This window comes from Aulonocara sp. 'chitande type north' Nkhata Bay, linkage group LG12 (genome assembly GCF_057382095.1).
Source record: "Aulonocara sp. 'chitande type north' Nkhata Bay isolate Kocher_YH1m ecotype deep benthic linkage group LG12, A_spYH_male_GT1.1, whole genome shotgun sequence".
NCBI classification, from domain to species: domain Eukaryota; kingdom Metazoa; phylum Chordata; class Actinopteri; order Cichliformes; family Cichlidae; genus Aulonocara; species Aulonocara sp. 'chitande type north' Nkhata Bay.
The window spans coordinates 4,016,247-4,041,321 of NC_141355.1; the positions used below are offsets into that span (position 1 = coordinate 4,016,247).

A 25,075-nucleotide genomic window follows, 5' to 3' on the forward strand; every position below is an offset into this window, starting at 1 on the left:
TGGTGCAGCTGGGGAACCACACTAGAAATCCATACGTCAGAACGCTGCTGATGGCACAGTTGTAGAAGTTCAACATCAGAGATCTGGGAATGTGTGCGCTCCGCAGTCTCCTCAGGTAGTAGAGGCGCTGTTGGGCCTTCCGTGCAACTGAGGTGATATGGTTACCCCAGGACAGGTCCTCGGTCACAGTTACCCCCAAGAATTTAAAACTGCTCACCCTCTCCACCGCCTCACTGCCAATGAAGAGAGGCAGATGGTTGTTATGGCCCCTCTTCCGGAAATCTACAATGATCTCCTTGGTCTTTTTGGTGTTTAAGACCAAGTTATTGTCGTGGCACCATGACTCTAGTTGTTGCACCTCTGTCCTATAGTTTGTCTCATCATTGTTGGATATAAGTCCGAGCACTGTGGTGTCATCTGCAAACTTAACAATGAGATTGGACGCGCAGGAGGAAATACAGTCATGGGTGAAGAGAGTGTATAGCAGAGGGCTCAGAACACACCCCTGAGGGGCACCGGTGTTGACCACAAGGGTGGAAGAGGTGTTCTTACCCATTCTCTCCTTTGGCTTTGCAAACAAAAATATGAATGCATATGATTCTACAGACATGAAAGGTTAAAATGAAAAACAAAATATGAATTAAACATCATCCGACGCCCGCTAAAGGCTATAAGAGGAGGTTTTAGTACCTTTAAAACGAGTCCACGACGTGTGGTAGGACATGTGAAAGCAGAAAGAGCTGGAAAAATGCAAAACAAGAAAAAAAACTGCTTTCTCAATATCTGTGACTGAAAATGGCAAAGCGTTGTTTCATTTTTCTGCCCTATTACAAGCCCATAGTGGAAATCCACCGAGGCTGTGAAAAAGGAACACTTTAGCTCTGCTGCAGAAATGGGCCTGCCTCTGGCTCTTCTTAATTTCAGGCTTTGTTTGTGCAGCATTTGGGAGCTCTTATGGGTTTGTGGGAGACCCGCAGGCCTTTTGTCTCATCAGTGGAGGTGGTTTCTGCTTGGCACCTGCAGCGATCTGTTGGCGTACGCCTTTTGTTCTACCTCTCCATGCAAGATTTGGCCACAGGTCGCAGATTACAGGCAACACAGCCATCACAGGTACACTGCTGTTTGTTTGCCCTACAACAACAGTTAGTGCTCAGGAGAGTCAGGCACAGAATATGAGCCAAAGAACGGGCGGCGTTCTATGAAGAAGTAAGCGTGAAGAACAACCGAGCACAAAAAAAAAGAAGTGTCCTTTTTTCCATGATGGTTCGGCCCAAACTAAAACGCTTATCTCTGAATTTTCCGACGGACACTGGCAAAGCACTGCTGCAAAGCTTCTTTAAATGACATACTCTAATATTACACTTGTGGTGCTAAATTAATAGGCTGCAGCAAGATAAATCTCTATGATTTATGATGTTCCCTCCGGTGTATAATCAAGTTGAATGTGAGAGGGTAAGAGAGTAAGATAGAAGGAGATTGGGAGGGACAGAGACAGAGCTTTGGTTTGGATTGAGACACAATAAAAAGAGCTCTCCCCTGCACAGCTGAATGGACTGGTTTACTTAGCTTTGAATGAAAGTGTGAAACAGTCAGCCATAGAAATCAGTGGGTGCTGGGTTTAGCAGAAGGAGAGAGATTAAAATACCAAAAAGTTCAATGTGCAGTGTGCCATGAAATATGACATATGGAAATGCCAAAAAAGAAATAGCAGACCCCCCCCCCCCAAATTGTCTATTTCTTTTGGAACCATGAATTCCACATAAGGATGGTTTATGGGAATATCACACCTCTATGGAAGTCTCATCCCACAATCCACAGGAGGCTTTCTCTCCCTCCTGCCCGCTTCTGGGGGGCTGCCATCATATTCATTCCCCATTCCCAGATAGATGTTTGTAATTGGAGCTCTAATTTATGATCGGGCCTTGGTGCAGGATAATGATATGGAGCATTGTAATTTGCTGATGCAAATTGTACGTTATAATGGGGAGCCATAAAAGCCCCAGCAACATCTCGGAGACTTGCCAAACACCCTGAGCGTTCATTACAGCCCTCATTAAAACATCCACGTCGGCAATGGGAGCTCTTACAAATGGAAGGAGCATGTAATTGCTGCTTGATTGTGGTATATGTAACATATGATAAAGTGGAATTACCACTCTTTTTTCTGCAGTGTTAGTGAAACTTAATGGGGAAAAAGGCTGCAGTAAACAAATCCTCAGAGCGTTGTTTGATTGTTACATTATAGGGCTATTTGTTTAAAGTGGGGCAGGTGAGTTAGGGGACAGTGCATCCAGGACAAACTAAGAAGGATGATAATCAAGCTTGGGCTTCGGGGGATAAAAGTAATGTTGTTACCCATGAGACTGTGGGTTTCATTTGGAATAACTCCAGCTCCAACTTACAGCTACAAGGCCAATAACATAGAGCTGGGAATACATTAACTGGATTTCATATAAGAAAAGATCAGTATTGTTCTTTTTTATTACGGGGCAGCAAAGTCATCAGCACTGCATTTGCTTTAAGAATCGTGGAACTGGGCCGCAAAAGGTTAGAATGAACCATTGAAGTCACCCCTGGTGAAAAAAATGTTTTGTTCTAATGCCAGTTTGGCCCAGTGGGGTAAAGAGTTTAGTCTAGCAGTTGATCTCAATTCAGTCTTAACGAATGGGGTATGAGGAACTTTGTGAAGCCGAATGTCCCAACTTTTAGGCAGCTTTGAGAGCAATTAAGAGTTCATACAAACAACTAAACTGTGCCGTCTTTTACATTTTTATATTTTTATAAACCTTTTAAGCCCAGTCAACACTAATTCACTGTGTCGCTTTTTTATTTAAATGACCGCTTCCGTTTTTGTTTGGTGCCATTTTAAAGCGTCTCCTTTAAAAAAAACCTGAACTGCACTGCTGAAAATGAAGCTTCCCTCCTCGACTCTGAATGATAGTGGGCCTCTATCATCACGGCTCTGTGTGCTCAGCCACTGGAAAAGGATTTTCAACTGCACCATTCAGCCGGGGCCCAAGAAGCCTGCAGCCTTTATCAGACCGCTTGATTGATGTGTTGTGGGCCCTGCTGTGGTTAACAGCAATTTTTATCTGTTGCTAGCGGCAACAGCCCAGGTCCCTGGTGCGTAGAGAGCAGCAGGGCCCAGGATCTGAAGCCGGACCGCACACGGGGATAAACAAATAGATTTTTTAAGGCGGACAGCCCTCATAGAGCGACCACTGACAGGCAGCGCCCCACCCCAAGGCCAATAGAATGTCAGGGCCCCATCCCACTCCTGCTGGGCTCTTGGTTTCCTTCACTAATTTTCACCATGTGCAGAGCCAGTGGTATGGAGAGACCTGCACACCCCACTGGAAAGAGGCGCGGTGAGAAAGAGAGTGAGGGAGGCAGAGTTATGTACAAAGAGACAGACAAGATGCTCCATCTACTGCAGGTGAAGACGCCAGAGTATATTAACAAGAAAATCTTGTTTCAAAAATTAAATTCAAGCTATAATTTACACCCAATTTCCTTTGAGTTGCTGTGTTTAGCATTAAATCCAGCAAATCTGTTTTACTCTGTTAAATAAAACATGGAGCTTTTAATGGCTCCTACTGTAATTAAGTGACATAATCCTTGTATTTGATAGAGATCTTGCGATAAGCTCTCGTCACTCAGACAAACAAGTGCATTTGTCACAACGTGGAGGTCGTGAATGCCAAATCAATTAAAACAAGATTGTTTAAGAATGCACACATGACTGGGACTGCTCTGTTTAGAGTGTACTCATTTAGCGTTAAATATGATTATGACAACCTGAGCACGGGGAAATGAAGAACGGGTGTGTCTGAGAGCTCCAAATACTCTTATTCGACGCAAACACTTCAGCTAAGGTTTGACTCTCTGACGTAGCGGAGATAAACCCTCCTAATACAGACTAGTTAGATTATACTGTCACAGACAAAACCTGCATGGATTTATCGTCAAAGAAAACATGAGCCGTGGCTTGGCCTTGGGTGGTTTCAAAAGGCGTGGGGTGGGTGACTGGCGCTTAATCACTTCATCTGGAAGAAAAGAGCGACGTGTTGTCTTCTTGGGCTTAGCTACAACATCTCCCCCTCCAGACAATATATGTAACCCAGGGGTAATGACAGGCTGGGCGGATCGTTGAAGTGAGATTTTTTTTGACATTTTCCTGTTTCTTGCAGCACGTATCTCTCAGGTGCAGATGTTGGACTCTTTATCGAGGAGCCCCTGAGAGGATGATAAATCGCCAGAGCCCAGACCCATCTCCACTGGAACAACAATCAGGTAGCAGCACCGGAAACAAGGAACAGATTTTGTCTCCCAAACATAGCCAGGGCTATAATGAAGCCTGCACTAAGCAGACAGAAGAGAGTTGGACTGATAAACAATTCCATATCCAGTCTTCCACAGCGAGCTAGATAGCAAGTCTCATTCCTGCTGCTACATATCAATGCTGGACTCAGTGCGCCGGAGATTAATCCTCACCCTGAAATGCGATGGGTGGGACAGAGGGTTGTGGGTTTTAGCAGGACAGGTGCAGCCTTTGCAAGACTGCCTGTCTTTCAAATGCATCAACTGGATAAACAAATTCTGTTCAGTTTAATAGTTAACTTTTAATAGTTTTATTACGAAGCTACTGTCTGTTTGTGTTGTGTAGTTTGTGCTGTGTGCATATAAAGAAGGTATGTTCCCGTTTCCCTTATCAAGGACAATTTGAACAACTAGAAATTGCATGAAAAATGCACGACTTAGAAAACCTGCTGTGTTTTGCTCCACTAGGTAAAGACATGTATTGGTATCATTTAGCCATGTGATATTATTCACTTCTTACTCTTCCATTTTTCTTTAAGTTTTATCTGAAAAATAGATTAAAAAAATATCATACCAATGTGAAAACCTGTGTCTTAAGATTTCCGTTTACAAAAACACAGTTAGTACAATTAAACCAACAGCTAATGTGTTGTGTAAGCAACAACCAAAGCATTTAAAGAGAGCATTAAGGTATTTGGCATAAAACACTCCTTATGCATGAGTCTGGCACTAAAATGCAGGAACGTCCTCTACGTTCTTCTCTAAACCAATCAGTCAAGGCCACTCAATTCCATATGTCTTCCAGAAAGACCTATGGAAGCATAAACAAGCATCTCCGATAGAAGTAAAAGACAAACTGTCAGGAAAGATTCACTTTATTAAATCTTAGTGACTTGTGACAGATAACTGGACCGTGTACACCAGCTTGAGTTTTTATTGTGGAGGAGCAAAAAAGCAGATAGCGATGACCGCCAGAGGCCAACTATTAGATAGCTCTTCCGTGCTATCAGCGGCCAGTAGCGCAAAGTTGCCTCATTGACCCTCCCCTACTCATAACCAGGCCTCCGCCCACATACGTAGCCTCTTTTTTTCCAGCTATAACACTATATCAAGCCCCTGGTCTTTTCCTCGCCCTACTCCTCCTCCTCCCATATCCACTCAGTCTCTGCTGGCAGTTCCCTAAAGCCCCCTGACCTCGCACCCCATGTCTCTCCTTCCAAACCATCACGCTATAAAGCCCGAAGCACTCACAGATAAGCAAACCCCAGAAATCATGCAGGCCCAGCAGCAGAGCAGATTGAGAGTCAGAGCTCAGTACCCAGGAGGTGCCTGTAGGCTAGAAACGCTGCAGATAGCACCACTGGATAGCTGGAGTGGGGAGCCAGACAACATGAAACTTCCTGCCCTCGTTACTGGACTTTCCTTTGCTTGCACAATGCCCCTGCCTCCCACACAACCACCTCCACGCCAACTCCACCTCCATTTTTGCCCTCTCTCTCTCCCTCTGTCTCTCTGATCCCCTCCTTCTTCCTTTCAGATAAAGAGAGGGCCTCGTTCCCTGCCGACTCAAACTGACAGCTCGAGCCAAAGGGCTCCACAAGCTTTTTTGGAAGGTCTTGTTTGTTTTCATCCATCTGTGAGCATGCAGCCACTGGGGAAAAGGAATGTGACATGTTCTATTAAAACAAAATAAAAAAGAAGATCGCACAGAGATCAATGTCTTCTGAAGTTGAGCTTTGTTCAGTGCTTTAACTGTAGTCCTTTGAGGCAGATTAAGGCTGACAAACCATTTATAGTTGTTTTGTTTGCCGAGATGATTGCTTCCAAGCTACAATGAGAACTGCCATATGCCACTCATCAGCTAAAAGTAGCACACTTTAAACAACGTTCCTCTTATGAGTTTCCCTTTAAGGAAAGGACATAAAGGACGACCGCTTGTCTGTATTATCCAGAGACTACACACATCATTGAAACAATGGGAGGGGAAGAACACAAATTTACGGTTCGAGAATGCACTGGGGCAAGGCAACAGATGCTTTCAGGGGATAAAAATAGTCCTGTAGTGACAATTTGTGAGCTAGTTTATGTTCAAAAGGTTTGAGCTGATGTTTTCTTAGGTGGCACTAAATAATCCTCTTGGGCACCTTTACCTTGAACAGGCGACATGTTCCAAGATTAAAAAATAACTCTCTAACTACCTCTTATTAGCACGCAGTCACTTCCAAAAGTCCACGGGACAGTTTTCACTGTAACATGCATACATGCAGCCTTCCTGCAGTGAAAAATGGATTTATAGCACAAAAGCAAAAGTCTTTTAAAGCATTTTTTTCATATGTGTGAGCAGAAACATCCGTCACTGACAGTCACTGGAGGAAGATATAAAACTCTGACATCGAAATTGCAGCTCAGGCGAACACAGCGCTGATCAATGCCAATAAAACGAGGCCCTTTTTGCCAAGGTAGCATAGGACACCTTCCTGCAATTTAATCAGTCAGTCAGCCAGAATTAATGTTCCTAATATCATGATTTCTCCATTACTCTATTTAACATAATTAAAATGTCGAGCGCCGGGGCCATAAAGCGGGTCGTTGGAGATTGTAATTCTGCCGTAAAGCTATGAAGCATGAAAATGTCACTTACCGAGTAGCCACGGCCTGACAGCGAGTGAGTGGAACTCTGTAGGGAGAGAGAGGAGAACAGGGATGACCTTTAAGGAGTGTTTCGCTCGCTCACGCTGACATGATGAAGCAGCGTAGCTTTAATATCAGTATTCACATTAACCTTTTACCCGCCCTACCATGCACCCCACGCCTGCTCACTTTGCTACCATTCATTCTGTTCTGAACAACAGGGGTAGCTGGTCTAAAAACAAAAAGTCCCATACTACAAATACACCGTGGAAAACATGGTCCACATCTGTGTAAATACAACAGTGAGATACTGGGTGTACTGGTCTGTCCTCATAATGCGCTGCAGTGCTACATGTGAAAATTAAGTATCATTTATTGGCTTGAATTTAGTTCCCATAGACGTCAACAGACGAATGAGAGGGACTCCATCACCTTCATCAGGAGACAAATTAAAAAACTATTTGATACAGGAATTATTTTATAGCTGAAGATTTTAAGTGTCTGTTTAGTGCTAAAAAAAACTCCTTAGATTAGGAAGAGCACCACAACAAGCTTTCTTTGGATGACTGGGCAGATATTTCACCATCGGTAAATATGGTGCATAAAAATAAGAGCTAATTTCCAAAATCATAGTCTTTCATAGCCTAACATTTTCAGTGTTCCCACCATGTTCATCTCTATAAAAAATAAAGAAATCTCTGTATGCATGTGTGTTGTTTGAATTTCTCAACAACAGTCTATCAGGTCCGACACGAACTTGTTGGGAAGGTGTCATTGTGGGGTCCTGCGGGTTAGGGTGAGGCCGTTCTATGTCATCATCCTTGACCTTTATGCTGATGCACTCTTTTGTGTCCACACAATGACACCATTTCAGGTAACATAGTTTCTAAATAACAGCGCACTGTCAATGACATCAAACGACAACAGGCACTCACTAATAATAAAGGGATCCATGCATCAGTGCGTTCTCTACGTTTCTATCAACTTTTCTTCTAAGCAGCTTCAAATTTGGCGAGTGTTTGAATGAGGGACGGCCTCTTTTCAGGGCCTTCTCCCTGTTGCTAGACAACAGTGATTTGTAACCTCACGATGTCACGATGAGGTCACGAATTCCCGTCACTAGATTTGTCACCCATTTAAATAACGTGTCTTATATATGAAGCTCTATGAGCAAAAATTGATCTGTTGTCACAGATCAAAGTCATCCTGCACACTGGAACGTCATCCTTTGATGATGCTGACATTCTTGTGATGGTGGACAGAGTTACAAAAGAAAGAAAGTGTAAAAATTATACACAGTGCCCATCAATTTTATGAGGTCTTTTACTTGTCTGTGTTTTATCTGTCCCTTTTTTATTCAGGATAAATATCTCTTTATGCAGTAAGGGACGTGTTTCGGCCCATTTCACTCCCGTGCTTTCTAATGCAGTCCTCTAAATACTGAACAAGAGCAGTATGGAGGCAGAAAAGGCTTGGTTTTGTTCTGTTCTCTTGCTCTGTCTGTCAGCGCCCAGCACGAATACCAATCTCAAAATCCCTCCCTCCACTTCCACTTTTCACTGCTTTTATTCCTCTGTCTAGATTGGCAATTTCTCCCCCCTGGTCTCTGGAGGAGACTTTTCTGCTAGACCAATTTCATCCATAGGTCCACCTTCAATCCAAAACGACCTCCCCCACACCTTCACCGCCACTGCCTCCCTTGTTTTGCACCCTCGCAATGTCCCTCATCCATTCTCCCACACCTGCTCAAAGCATCAGCCCTTGTCAACGCCTGTGTGCCCCTCTGATTTGCAGGACGGCTCCTGTGGTGACGATTAGGGAGGAGTCCTGCTGCGAACCGGAAAGTAGGCTCTGTGGGAATCAAAAGGCTATTCCCACTCTGCTCAACCTTTCTGCTATCCTCACTACCGCAACCAGAGAGGAGGCCAGAGTATGGGGCGTAAGAGCCGAACGGAAGGCAAAAATATGTGGATAAAAAAGGCCAAAAGCGTGTTTCAAGGAAAATGCGGTCTGTTGTTTATATGTGTGCGTGTTGTGAGTGCGTTAAAATGTGTGTACGTTCATGTGTTTGTGTGCGTAAGTGCATATGTGCATAGGTGGAGTGAGGCCAAGGCCATTTGGAACTAGCCTTACTATGTCGAGTTCATTCAACTTGCAGCATTCTGAGTAGAAAGAGAGGCTTATTTAAATGATAATGAGGGACAATCCGTTGGATTTAGTGCTGGTGAAGGGAGAAAAAGAGGGGAGGGAAAGGGGGATCCATTAAAACGCCAGTGGTTCATAAGCCATAGGGTCGGCATACAGCTAAACACTCTCTCTTAAAAGCCATTATACATGGCTCTCAATGGATTTCTGCAGTGCTTAGGACTTCAAAAGGATTTAAGAACCCGCCCCCGAGAGAGAGAGTGTTGGGGGAGGGAGTAGGACAAGTATGTGTGTGGTGGCGATGGTGGTTGGTGGCGAAAGAGATGGGGCGGATGCTGGCGGCATTTAAGGGTTAACTAAACAGCCCCGGAGAAGAAAAATGTTACTAAATCCACCCCCTTATCCTCTCCCAATTTCCACGCCCCCTCCTCCACTCTTCCTGCAAAAAAAAAAAGAAAGAAAGAAAGAAAGAAAAACATGGCGTTAAAAGGGGAGGGTCCTGTCCATCTTCTCCTAACCCAGACTATTGGTTTTTTACCGTTGCATGAAGGCCAGGAGGCGGGCCAATCACTACTAGTTGGACAATAATAAGAGAAAGGATGTGAACACGTATGCCCTCTGTGGCTGGAAAATAAGGTGGGTGGGTGGGTTTGGGTGCATGTGGGTGGATATGTTGGTGAATACAGTTTGGTTTTCGAGACGCCGACAGCAGCACAACTGCCACCCCCTCCTCTGCAGGACACAGTTACAGTGGAACCCACCCCCTCTCCCACCTCACATTTCCCTAATCCCTGCGTGGCTTAGTGCAGGGGCCCTACTGCACTGCAGGCACAATTACCTAGTCAAAATAAACAGATAAAGACCCGACCATGGCAATGAACAAACAGCATCCCCTGCATTTTTTCCTTTTTTTTTTTTTACCCCCTGCTCACAAATTGATGCATGACTGTTTTTACAGGCAGGCGGGTGCGTCCGCATGTCGCATTTGTCTCCGTTTCCTTTGGCGGTAAGACAAGAGAAATCCATTTTACTTGTTGCCAATGCGGCATCATTAGTTAAGAGCTCTTAAAGCTGGGGAACCACTTTGATGTGGTGGAGCGTATTTTATGAAAATTAGCAGAGCTCTCAGTGCGGTGGTGGAGATTTCATGGAGCTGAAAAAGTAAGAGATATAAGGGAGACAATGACACGCTGTGTGTCACGTCCAGGCCTTCACCGGGTGGAATACAGCCAGCGAAGAAACACGAAAAGATGGAAGGAGAAAAAGAAAGATAAAGACAGGCAGAGGAGGAGAGATGGATTGATATAGATGGCGTGGCTACAGCGATCAACGTCTGTGCACCATTTATTTGGCAGCAGATTAGAGAGACATGCCACATCTAACACCGTCGCCGATTACAGCGTGCAATTTTCAACCGTGTTCTCCCCCCACCCCTCGCCATTACAGCAAGCACCACCACTTCCACCGCCCCCCTTCGTTCATGCCCCCTCCTTCTTAGTGCTTGTCGCATATCCCTGTCAGAGCTGTCAACAAGCGTTGGGCTTTTATCTGACAAGCCCGCCTCTTCCTCCTGACTTTTTCATTAAAAGACAGCCTTTTACACAAATTCAAGAAAAACAGTGCGGAGGGGGGATGCATGAGAGAAACTGAGCAGCGAGGCTTAGAAAAAAGAAAATGAAGATAGGAAAAAATTAGGCTGTTTTTTTTTCACGAGACTGAATTTTCGGTTGGAAATATGAATAACTTAAAACAATGTATTTAATAAGTTCTTTTAAATCTTTTTCCTTCCCATCATTTCAACCCTGCTGGAAAAGGAAGCTGCACATTTTCCTTCTTCCTCTCTTTCTCTCGCTCCTCCTGCTTTAGTCAGCTAAATGAACAGTCTGATTGAATTTAGTTAGGTTTGGGAGGCCTGCTTGACAGGCATTAGTTAGGAAGCATATTTCTACATTCATTTCAAATGAGCTGCTTGGGATTTTGCATAAATTCTCATTACTTCCCCTGTATTTAAATTGCATTATTTCATCCCTTATGCTGAACCAATGTCTGGTTTCCATTTTGCTTTGCCACCTACTCATCTTCTAAATGGGCTGGCATATGGATGCGGGCGCAGGGATAATTGGAACCGTTCCTTTAACTCGTTCCGTTCTGGGGTTGGTGAGGTCGACCCACACCTGGCTGAACCTGGTTATGTTTAAATTTAACTGGTCACGCTTCACGTAATGGCAAGCAAACTAAGTGATATTGTGTGACCAGTCCTTTCTATGCGCTGTTAACCAACTACCCTCGGGAGCTTGGAAAGAAAAGCATCTGGACTTCTTTAAGTTTTGGTGCAGAAGCTTTTCTTTCCAAGCTGCTTAGCCTACGATGACCTGGATGACCGAGAAGCTTCACAGACACATTAACCAACTAGCATTCTTCCCAACACAAAGAGGCTATCTGAGATTAGAGTTTGGGTCTCGTCTGTGGACTCACCTCACTGAGCTGCTCTTTGGAGTTGCTCCTGTGTGGTCGACTGAGTTCAGTCTCGTCCTCGCCAACTTTGACTGGATGAAGAGCCAAAGGTTTGATCTGCAGAACACACAAGACATGATGCCATCGTCTAAAAATGTAGTCACAGAATCGACCATGCCACTACTTAAAGACACTGACTTATTGTATTTTTTTTCAGAAACAAATTTAAAAGCTGCAACAGCTTTTTGCTATAACAAGATGGCAAAGAGAAGAAGACTGAAATATTTACACAGACCAGAGAAAAACAACAATTTAAAACTATCTTGTTGAGAGCTAAGTGTACTTCATAACTGTGGTGGGCGCACATTTTAGTCTCACCTACTTTGTGTAATGCAACAAACTATAGAAACCTCTATTAATATTCATGCCATCTAAAATTGTACAGAAGGCTGGGTTGTTGATTGCTGATTGCCTTCTATCGCTGCATTTTCCAATTCAGTGTCAGCCCATGCAACAAGATCTAATAACACCAAACATTTAATCACGCTAGAAAGATTTTAGTTGTGCATTAGCCAACTTTATATCTGACTGACAGAAATGACACACAAACACAATAATTGCAAAGAAGACCAAAGTAAAAAACAAAAACAATACATTGCACACAATGGTACATGAGAAAAGAATAGCAGAACTCTGATCTACCTGCAAATATGTGAAATTTATTAACCCTTTAAGACCTACCATAGAACCAAGTCCGCCAGAGCTTATATTATATTTTTACATGCTGTGGAGCCATTTCTGGGAGCATTTCAAGTTGATATACATCAATACAACCATTATAGCCAAAATTTTAATAATATGCATTAAGTGCATAGTAATTACATAAATTGCAAAAAAGTGCAATAAACTACAAAAAATTTGAAAATCGTTTTTGTTTTCTTAACATATATTTCTAGTTAGAGAAATTTAAGAGAAACTGTAAATACAAAAAAGTTGCACAAAATAGTTTCCCACCACAGGAAATTTATTTTAAGTGTCTTCATAGTTTTATTTTTGAAATACACCAATTTTTATATACTGCAGGAAAAACGAAAATAAATATTAGAGTGCAAATTTGCAAAAAAAAAAAACAGCATATGCATCAAAATAAACTATTTCCAGCAGTGCAATTTGAGTACTAAGCATCGCAGAAACGACACAGAAAGTCATAAAGTCAAACATAACTTTTAAAAACACCAGTATAGGCCCATGAGGCCCTGATGGTAAAAAAAACTACATTTCTGCAAAATGACGTCACTTCCAGTTTCGGGCAGGTCATGTCGGACATGCGAGAGTTCACGCTGATGGACGTAGGAAGTGTTACAAACAGCTGATTGGATCGGCAAAGCCTGTTTCTGGAATATTATGTTTTTGTTGCTGCAAGTGCTTTTTATGCAGTTTTTGCAAAGCTTTATGTGGAAGGAAACTGTGACCGAGGACAAGCTGATGACATAAGATCTAAGTACAACTCCTCCGGTTTCATATGCAAAAAAATTATTGCGCTAGCTTACGTGGTTGCAGACCTACCGGGATTTAAAAATAGTTACACAAAACGGAGCGTGCCCGCTCTGACCGGCTTTAAAGGGTTAAAATACTTTTTCATTCACTTGGTTTCCTGTCAAACCGCAACCAGCAGTGGAAGTGGAAGTTTTTTTAATCATTTATAACAAGTCTGTTAAACTGTGTCTTATATTCCAGCTCATGTTATTTCCTCTAACTTAGTCGAATGTACTTTGAACCAGGTGACTATGTAAAGCACAGTCGAATAAAAATGGGTTCAACTGACCATGGAACACAGCCTTTCAAAGGAAATACAATGAGTGTGTGAGAGTCAGTTTATACTTTGGTTAAATGCAAAATCGAACTGGCTGCAACAAAAACACCTGGAACGCAAAACCTCAACCAACAGGTGCTGGTCGCACCAGCCAGCATGGGTAATGCAGCAGGGCAAATTAAGTAAACACAACTGTGCTGGGTTTACTTAATTTAAGGGATCAGTGCAAATGCAGTTGCTCCGTGTTGAGCTTGACTGATTTATTTAACTATAAGTCTAGTCAGCATAGTTCAGCTTGAGTGAAATAACATTTCCTTCTTGATCACATACTGTACATTAGATAATGTGAGGACACACCCGATCATACTTTGGGTAGGCAAAATTAACCAGGACAGAATAGTTCTGACCTGTAATATCCTTACCTTGGCTGAAAAATGAAAAAGCAAATAATATGCTGCTGGACTAAAATTCCAGTCCAGCCCAGTTCCTCAGTTAGCTCTAAAAGCTCCATAAGCTAACTTTAAAAGGCCAGAATGACCAAGCAAAAACTTAAAGGTAACGTGAACTATGAGTAGATAATACTGCAGACAATGTTGACATGTGTATAACATTTTAGAGAAAAAAAACTTACTATTTAGCACATACAGAATATCAAATAAAAGTTGATGTAATGTAAAATCATGGCGAAACCAAAACCTGACAGCCCTAATGCTAACATGGATGGTTTGCTTTATTGTAGGCCATCAAGTCCCACAGTTGGTGTGCAACCAAATTCCCAGCCAGATGGGAGGTTGGCGAGCTAAGCAAGGAAGACTGTGTGCTGCTGCAGGATCAGCCAATCACAATGTCCCGTGCTGCTTCCCCACCTTGGAGTACAGCAGCAATGGCCGCGGGGTGTAATCCATTTGACTAGCAGTTTGCGTGTAGCAGCTCCCCCGGTGGCAAGTATGGTGTCTGGCCCCGGTCTCCTGATCTCCACTGTAATTTAAGCAGATCACTGCTACAATTAACCTTTCCCGGTAAATATCAATTATGGCCCCCGGCTGGGCTAGAATTAAAAGGGTCATCAGCTAATCTGACAGGTCCTGTACGGTACCACCTGGCTGGGAGAGAGGGAGGGAGGCAGGGCGGCAGAGAGAGAGAATGTTTGTCTACCCTTGTGCCCACCAGCTCACAAGCCAAGTAGACACAATTCCCTTTTAATTACCCTGCTGCCGCCAGGGCAAGCATGCTGATTGGCCAAGGGGCATTAGCAGTGTGCTGAGGTCAATAGTGACAGGATAGGGGTAGGGTGGGGTGAGCATGGAGGAGCAGTGGGGGGGAGCTGCCGCCTAGCAATCAGGGTGTAGAAATGGAAGGAAGAGAGACCTGGCAGGTGGGCCTAATTAGGTTTGACTTCCACCTCTACCCGCCTCTCCCTCGGTCTCTCTCGCTCTCTCTCAACTAGCTGTCAGCCTAATCACTCCTTGAATCTCAAAATAGATGGTGGCCCTTTTGATTTCCTCCTCTCAAGGAGAGCACAAACAGAGCAATCCTCCTTGGCAGGGAGGCAAGCACGTCAGTAGAGACGGAGCGTCGAGGTACAGCCACAGTTGTGTTGCTGTCAAGTGCTGGCGCTGAATACTTTGTTTACTCAGCATCAGCGTTGCTGACACATTCCCAAAGTGCCCAAAGTGCTTCCGTCTCCTCAGGGACTTTGGGGTTACATTTCCCAGTCAGCAATCAATTTGGCTATTGATCAAAACACAGCTTCTAATTAGGCACCTAGGTTAATGATGTAGCGTGCAAAGACCGTTCCCCAACCTGCTGTTCAATTGCATGGGATAGCAATTGATCTAGGCAGGAATTCACCAACTCTGACAAGGGATTGGCAGCTTGGACTGCCTGTGATTAAGTGAGGGACTAATTTCCTGTCTGGGGAGGTGCTTAATTGGCCCTAAACTCCCAGCTATATAGCTTTCATGTTTTTTTCCCCCTTTTCTTTTGTTGTATACTCATTAATGTTAAAGGACGAGTTAGTAAGCTTGACAATGGGACTAATTGTCTTTGCTAAAATTCAACTGCTTGCAAGTGGTGACAAAGTCCAAGGTTATAACTATTCTCTATTCCTAAATGATGTCTTTAAAATCCACTCTGGGCAAAACAGAAAGAAAACACTGTTATCACTGCTTCGAAATGTCACATAGTTTTTGTGAAAATAAACTTTATTTAGGTTTGTTCCAGACAGTATTAGGGGAAGGCTAATCAGGCTGTAGCAGCAACTAAATGTTCTTATTGTGATGCTATGTGAAGTGTGTAGAAACTGTGAGCACAGTCATGTAATACAGACTAGCTGAAAAAGTAATTAATTATAGTTACTAGTTACTTCTTCAAAAAAAGTAACTGAGTTAGTAACTGAGTTACAAGATTCTAAAAGTAATGAATTACTTGAAAAGTAACTATTGTGTTACTTAAAAAAATGTTTAACCCTCTGGGCTCCAGGGTATAACTGGCCATTTTTAACCACTTTTGATTTTCCCTCCACATTTAACCTTTAAAAAATATTTACTTTGCCTTGTTTGGTGTCATTCTTTTCAGCACAACCTCACGTTTCTGAATTTATGGTTATGTTTTCATTTTGACACACCGTATTAACACAACTGATCTAAAATCACAGAAAAAACATAAAAACCGAGTAGAAAAAGATATATTTTTACTGCAACCATCACAAACATGTTTAATGAATCAAATTTCATAACTTTAAATGCAAATATAAATTGTCAATTTTAAAATCATATGCACAAGTTTTGCAAACAACAAAGTTATTTGCAGCTATTTACCTTTTACCCTCTTTTTTTTTATAACCATTTCAAACTATTTATATAACAATCAGGTGTTCTGCATTCAATATGTACGTCTTTCTCTCTCTCCCTCTCTCGCCGTCACCCCTAAAACTTCCCCCTCTTCCCCCTTCATGTTGTCATATCATTGTTTGATTGGTCAACATGGTACATTTTTCCACCAACACAAAAGGGCGTTTTTTTGTTTTGTTATTTTTGGCTCAGAGAGTGCTCGCTGCGCTGTCCTTAGACGTTAAACGAGACGAAGCTATTGAGGAAAAAACGCCGCGTATACATTGTTTATCATCTACATCATGGTTTTACGTGGCCTATCAACACAATTTAAAAAAATATTCTTCCTCAGTCAAACAGCAGCACTCATGCGATTGTTTTGCCTCCTTAGCTCCAGGTGTTGTGCTAGACAGTGATCGTGATCACCGTCCGCAGCTGCTTAAAGCTGTAGCGCCCAGATTACTTACAGCTACTTCCTGCAACTGATATAAGGTGCGGTAAGCTGAACACAGCTTCAAACGTCTGTTTGTTGAAAAATAGTAACGTGACCGCATTCTCTTGTTAGTAACGGTATTGTAACAATAGGAATAGTAATTAGTTAGATTACTCGTTAGTGAAATAAGTAATGCCGTTAGTAACGCCGTTACTTGTAATGCCGTTATAACCATCACTGGTCATTTGATGCAGGGCTGTATTAGCACAAAATCATATAGCGTTAATACCAAACGAGCAGCTCGTGAGTCTTGACTATAAATTCTACATTTGGCAGCTCTTAGTGAAAACTGCAGGGATAACTAATTATTCAAAAGTGTTTTTAAACTTGACTTTTTTCATCCATCCATTTTCTTCCACTTATCTAGGGCTGGGTGTAGGGGAAGCTAGCTAAGCAGAGATCCCAGACCCCCATCTCCCCAGCCACCTCCTCCACTTTATCCAGGAGTACACTGAAACGTTCCTAGACCAGCAGAGATATAGTCTCCTCCAGCGTGGCCTCCTTCCTGTAGGACATCCCTGCATCATCTCACCTAGAAGACCCAGGAGGCATCCTTGTCAGATGCCCAAACCATCCAAAAATTGCAAATGCAACCTGCCTCTCACTGTCACTCTTGTGATTGCATCTGAATGACGCCATTAAGACCATTAAATGACCAGCATCTGAATTCCAGACAACAGAGGTAATGAAACCAACAATGAGCAAACAACAATGCTACGTATCCCATATCTGAAAAGGATGCAGTAATGTGTGTGTGAGTGAGACTGGGGAGATGACTTAAGACTACAGAGAGAAGAGAAATAGGAGGAAAAAAACACAGCTTCACTTAGCTGGCCTGTGTTTTACATGAATAATGTACTGGAAATTAGCTCCATTAGTCTCGGTATTGAACATGTCTGCAGACCATCTCTGGAGGCTGCTGCTCTGTGCTCTTTAATTATCTTCAAAAGGCCCTCCAGCATCTTAATTTCCCCCCAAGTTGAGTAGGGCCGATGTGGGTCTCCTCATTTATACTACTCTAACCCTGGGTGAAGTCGCAAAGCCCCTCTGCGTAGAAAGGGTTAGACATAGATGGACATAGTAGTGGCTCATATCTGCTCAGGCTTGGCTAAGTTTCTTTTTCCATTCACTCTTCCGCCCTCTTCCTGCAGTGTCTATCAATCGGCAGCTTGTCAGCAGGGAGCTGGCAGGAGGCTCGCGGGTGATGCTTTGTTGTACTGCTCCTTTGATCCTCCCTCCTTCTTCACCTTGCAGGGGGTTTTATGGGGGCATCGAATGACTGCGTGGTCTCCCACCTTTTCCCTCCTTGAATCAAAGAAGCTGTTAGCTCTGCCCTCGATTTTCCTCTCCTTGCTCCAGTTCCTCTGTTCGCTCTGCCTTGTCTCTCCCTAGCCTGCCGTCACCTGTCAACAGTGCTGAGGGAGGCTGTGATTTGGCCTTGTTCCAGTGTCAGTCCTCATTACCCTAAGATCTTGGACCTTGCCTCCCACACACACTCCCTTCTTTCTGCTATTCTTCTCTACGGGCTTCCCCTGCACAGAGTGAGGAGGAGATGAGGGGCAATACAAGAAGGCCTGAAGATGACTGATAGAGATCCTTCCTCTAATTTGTTCTGAAAAGTGTCCTGCGCAAAGGACCCTCACCCCCATTAACCCAACAACAGGCTGCTACCGCTGCTCAGGGAGCACATGTGTGTGTGCGTGTGTCTATCTGGGATCGTGTATGTGTGTGAGGGTGGCCCGGTGGTGCGGCAGGCAAAGGCACCTCCGCGCTCAGTGCCGAGCTCCGGCACCGGCTCAATCTATCGGCTCATTATCCCTCCCGCCCAAGCTGGGGCGCAGACAAGTGCACTTTAGGGCCACAGGCCAAATTGATTCATCTGCCTTCATTTTCTTCAGGCGCAGAAGTGGCAGCTGCTTGGAGGCAGGGAAAGGAGCTATAAGATGGTGAGACACACAGACAGGAGAGAGGCAAGGAGAGAGACTCTGTACGCGAGTGAGATAAAGGAAGGATGCATCGAGAGAGAAAGAGAGGTATTCCTGACTTTGTTCCTCATCCATGCGTTATTTCACTTTCCCTCTCTCTCTCCCTCTACAGCACAACCAACACCTCCCTCCCTTGAATCGCTATCAATACATGCACTCACTCCCCCACCAAGTCCCAAGTTGGAAATTAGCCCAAGGACAAGCAAGTGGATTTACTACAGGGAGCGCAAATGGATTTTTGCTTTTATTTTGACGAGTCCCAGTGTATCCATTACAGCTTTTAATCATACATTATTCATAGAGCTCACTTTATAATAAATGACCACATAAAAAGGGATACACATATTATACAAGTCCTAAAATGCCCCCATAACGCTGTCTCCCACTGCACTCAGAACTACATCACATTTGTAAGCTGGTTTACAAATACGAGCCTGTGATGGTGTTTCCATTCCAAGCGCCGACGCCAGGACACGACAAGAGTCGGCAGATTAAAAGCCACGCTGCATATAAATGAGGTACTGTGCAAACAAATGAGAAGGTGTGACCTATTAGCCATTTGTGTCCTCTGCACAAAATTGCAGTGTAGAATGCAGCCGAGTGTAAAGCTAACAGGGGTGGCCACTGCAACCGCCCCGCACTGTAACAAAGCAGTCAACCTGAAAGCAGAGCCACCTACTCGGCCTGATTCCCAGCCAACGGGGACCTCAGGAGAGCCTGAGTGTCCCGCAGGGCCCCATCTAAAACAGATGAACTGGGGAGAAGAGCATTCCCTCTGGGCCCTGGGTCTCTCCAATCACTCTCACCATATGCCTCCTGGGGGAGTGAGGGAACAAGGCAAGAGAGGAGGAAGGGGAGGTGCATCTGCTCCCAAATACGAACCTATCCCTCAGCACCTGTCCCCGGGGTTCACTGACAACTGCAACCAACAGACACGCACACACACCTTACCTGTCATCCAAGACCATAGGAACAGTATCTGTCCTGAACAGATAAGCCCCTTACAGCGGAAACACCCCAGCCCCCTCCTCTCCCTCTCAACTCTCACTCCAAGGCAACCATTTCTCAAAGCTACAAACAACAATTAGGAGGATGATGTCAAAATGCTAATGATGTTATTGGAAGGAAAACAAGGAAGCAGTGCTGTGGATCTGCGTCTTGCTCTCCAATTGTGAAGCCTCTTCTTTATTTCTTGTTTTTTTGCGAGACACGCACAGCTTCCACTTCGGTGGAAGCTCTTATGCATGCTTACAAGAAAAATTCAAATGGTAATCATATTGGAGGCTGTTTATTTTTCCCCAACTTGCATAATCATTTGCAAGTCAAAGTTCACTTTGACTTTCAAAAAAAAAGAAGAAAAAGGGCACGTTCAAAGTCTCAGTAAACCAATTTCAGGTTGTGGTACATGCTGCTGGAAATGCCACATTTGCACTTTGTGTTCAGCTAAACCTTTAGGAGCGTAAGAGAGAAAATGATTTATTCATTCATTTTCAGGTGTGTGTGCCTTTACAGCCGTCTCAGCCGTCCTTTCCAATCGCCAAGTTAAAGTGAAAATAGATCTGTATTCTCTCCAACAGATCAGAAAATAAGAATAAAAATTAACTGTTTACACGTAACATTGTGTCTCTCAAACAGAGATGTGTGACTGATTGGAGGCATTTTCACTGCAGAACATATGTTACAAATGAGTTCCTTATGTCTTAGTTACATCATAATTCAGTATTGTAAAAGATACATGCAGTAAATAAAGAGGGCTTTTTGCCTGTAGTGAGTGTTGACTCTAATAACGGTAGGATGGAAAATTGTGCCGAAGGTTTTGAGTGGAATGGATTTATCACTTATGACTCTCAACTACATCGCCCTTAAGTGGACAGAGATAAGACTGGTGTAAACAGTCTTATCAGCTGATAAGAGTCTGTTGGCGGGACAGCTCAGTGGTCCAGACAGATGTCGAAATGACACACGGTGTTTGGCTACACACGGAGATTTTCACAACTTGAATTCACAAGTTAACTGAAAATCAAAGCCAGAACTGCTCTCTGTAAATATGAAGCAAATCCAGATGAAGGTCACGCAATAAACAAAAGTACTGACAGCAGTTATCAGTATTATCATTAATGTATAACATTCTAGTCACTGCTCTCAGCCTAACCCCAGTTTCTTCAAAGATCAAGTTATTTTGATTTCTACATTTTAATTTGCCTCTGATAAATTACACACAGGGCACTGTGCACCACTGATCCATGGGCAAAGACCATTCAGCTGCCGTGAAACCATTAATTATTTTTTAACACTTGAAAATGATCTTATTAGTTGTAAAAATTACATTTTTGGAAGTGCAACATTCACACTCTCTCCTGTGTCTGCACCTGATAACTTTGTCACCCTCACACGTACTATAAGAAATGTTTAATTTCCTCTAATGTAATCTGAAATAATTATCAGTTGAAGCTGACATTCGCACTGCAAAAAGGCTCCTTTTAACAAATTCACCGAAAGCACACACACACACGCGCGCATGCACACACACAACTTAAAATACCTATCACTCACTGCAGCATAATTAAAACACTGAAGATGAGATTATTGGTTAAAAGGAAATGAGCAAGTCATTAAAAGATAGACAGTTGAAGAAGAGTCCTAAACTTTTAGTTGGTTTAACTTTAGACTGTGTTCTTCAGTTGGTTGGGGCAATAGGTCATTAACAGGAATGTCAGGGTGATATCATATTTTCTAATCAATATGTGGCCAACCAGCACGGGGCAGAGGATGAGCTATGGGACTGCATAAAGGGAAAGTATAAAATGAGTAATATTTCTGAATCATGCTCTTGTGCTGGGTCTCTGGATTTAAAATTAGTCCCCTTTCAAGAGCTGTGACCAAGAAGCTGATCCTAAATGATCTTAACTGTATCTTGTTTATTTGTTTAGTGTGTAAACCTTTTACTTTACAGCTGACATACATATCAGCGCCAGTATGCCTGTAATAAGAATCTATTCTGCAACATAATATATTATTATGAGTATATTCATGGGGCTCCAGTTACAATGAACAGCAGCAGAAGCTAAGACAGCTCACAGGAAAACTAACCGCCAAAGCCAGTTCAAGAATCTTAAACCTAATAACAGACAGACTCAGGAGAACAAAGAACACACAATGTTTGAATTTTATTCAGAGCTAACTATGAGGCAATAAAGTGAAGAAAAAAACACGAAGAAGCTGTGTAATATTTGGACATTTAAGTCCTGGTGCTGTAGCAACGTATGCTAGAGCTAACCTGTGAGACTTGTGAGGAGGTGAGGCATGTCATCAGAGGTAACTGAAAGTTAAGAGGAAAGAGACAGAAAGAGGGAGTTTTCGAAAGAGAGAGAGGTGAGGTAAATGGAAGGATTCGCGAGGTAGTTTGCAGTCAAAGAGTGTGAGAGAGAGACCGGGAGAGACAGCCAGAGTGCTCTGGGCTTTTTAATAGGAGGCAGATGCAACACATGTAATGAATCAGCTTCGGTTCGACGCTGCTTCCCTCTGATGTCTGAGCGCTGGCCCTGCCCTTGGAAAACTTCTGGGACGTTATCTCATGCCTGCATAGCACACAGTACCAGTAAATTTTGCAGGAAGTGTTATGTGTTAGATGAAGGTGGGGAAGGGGAGGTAGGAGTGCTGTGTGTATTGGCACACTCATATGCATTTATCTGTGGTATGTGTGTGTGTGTGTGTGTGTGTGTGTGTGTGTGTGTGTGTGTGTGTGTGTGTGTGTGTGTGTGTGTGTGTGTGTGTGTGTGTAACTTTAGGTATTTGAAGAAGAAGAAGAAGATGAAGACTCGGGCAGCAGCTTAGAAAGGGCGCAGACCCTGACTAAAAACAATTGTCTATGTATATGTGTGTATGTATATGTGTGTATGTATATGTGTGTATGTATATGTGTGTATGTATATGTGTGTATGTATATGTGTGTATGTATATGTGTCTATGTATATGTGTGTATGTATATGTGTGTATGTATATGTGTCTATGTATATGTGTGTATGTATATGTGTGTATGTATATTGGCCATTTATGCTGTAAAACTGTGTAAAGCTTGTCTCTTTATGTCAGGTGAATTTAACACAGCCAATGAAGATGTTATGACAGCAGTCTGGTTCTGCTCACCGGAGTCTATAAGCACATTATATCAAGATGAAGATGTAATGTCTTCTAATACAGACCAACAAGCCCAACTTGCAGATAGATGAACTGAGGAATAGTTTACTGGGATACTAAATGGAGCAATGCAATCATGTAAGTTATTAGTTTCCATCATCCATCCATCTTCTTCCATTTATCCAATTCAGGGTTGCTGAGGGGTGATGGAGGGCTGGAGCCTATCCTAGCCGGGTACACCCTGGAAAGGCTGTCAGTCTGTCGCAGGGCTAACACAGAGAAACAGACAACCATTCACACCCATGGACAATTTAGAATGACCAGTTATTCTAACCCCACTAACTGCATGTTTTTAGACTGTGAGAGGAAGCTGAAGTACCCGGAGAGAACCTCCTGCAGGGGGAGAACATGCAAACTCCCCACAGAAAGGCACCCGAAGATGGCGAATTCAAACCCAGGACCTTCTTGCGCTGAGGCATCAGTGCTAACTACCATGCCAATTAGAAAGAAACTAATGACTTCAATGAAAAGTTCACCTATTATTAGGTTAGTTAGGTTAGTTATTATTAGTTTCTAATGAAAACGCCGAATTAAAATGTTCTTGATGTAAGTTTTGTTTAGGATTTATTTTTTAAACAACAATTTAACAGCATAGTTTCACTATAAAAATGGATTCCACCTTATACTTAGTAACACTGTTTACAGGAAATACCCTTTGTATAGTTCTCTGTTATGTTTGTGTATTCTTGCAAAAGCAAGCTGCTTAAGTTAACATAATAGTTAATAGTTAATAAAAAAGCAGAAATCTTGTACTTTCTTGGAACCTCCTTTTGTGTAGATATCCTTTAAATAATCAATATACAAATAAGACATAAAATGGTATTTCTTTATATATATATAATATATATAATATATAATACAATATCCCAAAATCACAGTAATAAATAAAAACAAACACATACTTGGCTCATTCCTCCTCCTAAAGTGCCCTTATAGCCAAGTCGTTTTTCCCAAGGAAAGGATCATCGTTCTCTTTGGATGTGCAGTAAATTGGTAGATTGGTAACGCATTACGGTGCCGTCACACAGGCATTTATCTACCTCTACATACAGGCCTGCATACGGAATGTTTTAAATCCTTATAAGCCCAGATGCAGAAAGCATGCAGCCTGTGTACCTGACATGCAAAAATGTGAAGGATGGAGGGTCAAAAAGACAGTGAGAAGACAGAGTCATTTATAAGAGAAGGAAATTGGGTGGAGACCAATAGTAGATTAAAAAGTGGTAAAGAGAAGGGTAGAGGTTGGACAGAACTGTGGATTACTCCTCACAGAACTATAATGCACCTATGAAAAGAGTAAAAAAGTATTTCAGATATGAAAGACGTCAGGAACAGAGAGTGGAACAGAGAAGGGAAGAGCAGAACCTAAACTATGCTAGAGGCTTCCTCCCTGTCATTTCGGTGTTTGACTATGACATGTGTCTATTTGCTGTCAGTCCTATCATTCTTGCTTGGACCTGAAGACACAGGTTTTAAAAGGAGTTTGAACAGGAGGAGGAGGAGGAAAAGGGAGGAGGGAAAGCAGATAAGATGAGAGGATTCTAAAGCTTTGGGTTGGTATGGAAATCAGGTCTTGGAAAAGAAAAAAAGAAATGCTGAAAACCAGATGGGATCAGCCGTTGACATGACAGCATCGAGCCTTGAGAGCGCAGATCTACTGCTCGTGCAATTACACGGTCGCATTTGCATCTATATGATCCCTCAAAATGCTGACATGTGTGGGGATTTGAGCGTTGCTATCTGTGAGTGCCTGTGCACTGTGTGTTTCTTTTCTGTGCGTTTGTGTGCGTGAAAGCATATTTGCAACATTAGCTGAGCTGACAGGCGCAGCTTGTTGAGGCTGTAGTTGGCAGAAGAGGATCATGTCAATTGTGTTAATAGGGATAATAGTTATTTAATAAGTGTACAAAGGAGGATAACTGTGCATTGTAATTAGCTAGGCCACTACAGCAAAGCTGCCGCTTATATCCGTCCATGATTAGGAACATATGGAACAGTCCACAGGATTTGACTAAAGTTTAAATGTAAATCTGTGCTGCAGAAAAGTGTTATACACTGATGTGGCTTAATTGAATACTAACCTGACCTCTTGTTGTTGTGGAATTGAGTGATTTCATTACCTGTCTGACTACATCATACAATGTCATGCAGCTGAATTATTTTATGCAAAGTATGCTGCTCTCCTTGTTGCTGAAGCTTTAAAATT

At 42.9% G+C, this 25,075-nt stretch overlaps 1 protein-coding gene across 10 annotated transcripts in view; it reads right to left on the minus strand.

Moving 5' to 3' along the window:
- fbrsl1 (fibrosin-like 1) overlaps positions 1-25,075 on the minus strand; it is a 290,461-nt gene that overhangs the window by 150,429 nt on the left and 114,957 nt on the right. For all 10 annotated transcript variants that reach the window (XM_086313247.1, XM_086313246.1, XM_086313253.1 and 7 more), the window contains exons 3-4: positions 11,572-11,667; positions 6,962-6,997 (exon numbers count right to left, since the gene is read on the minus strand). In XM_086313247.1, coding sequence (XP_086169373.1) covers positions 6,962-6,997; positions 11,572-11,667 — 132 coding nt within the window. The remainder of the gene's footprint in view (positions 1-6,961; positions 6,998-11,571; positions 11,668-25,075) is intronic.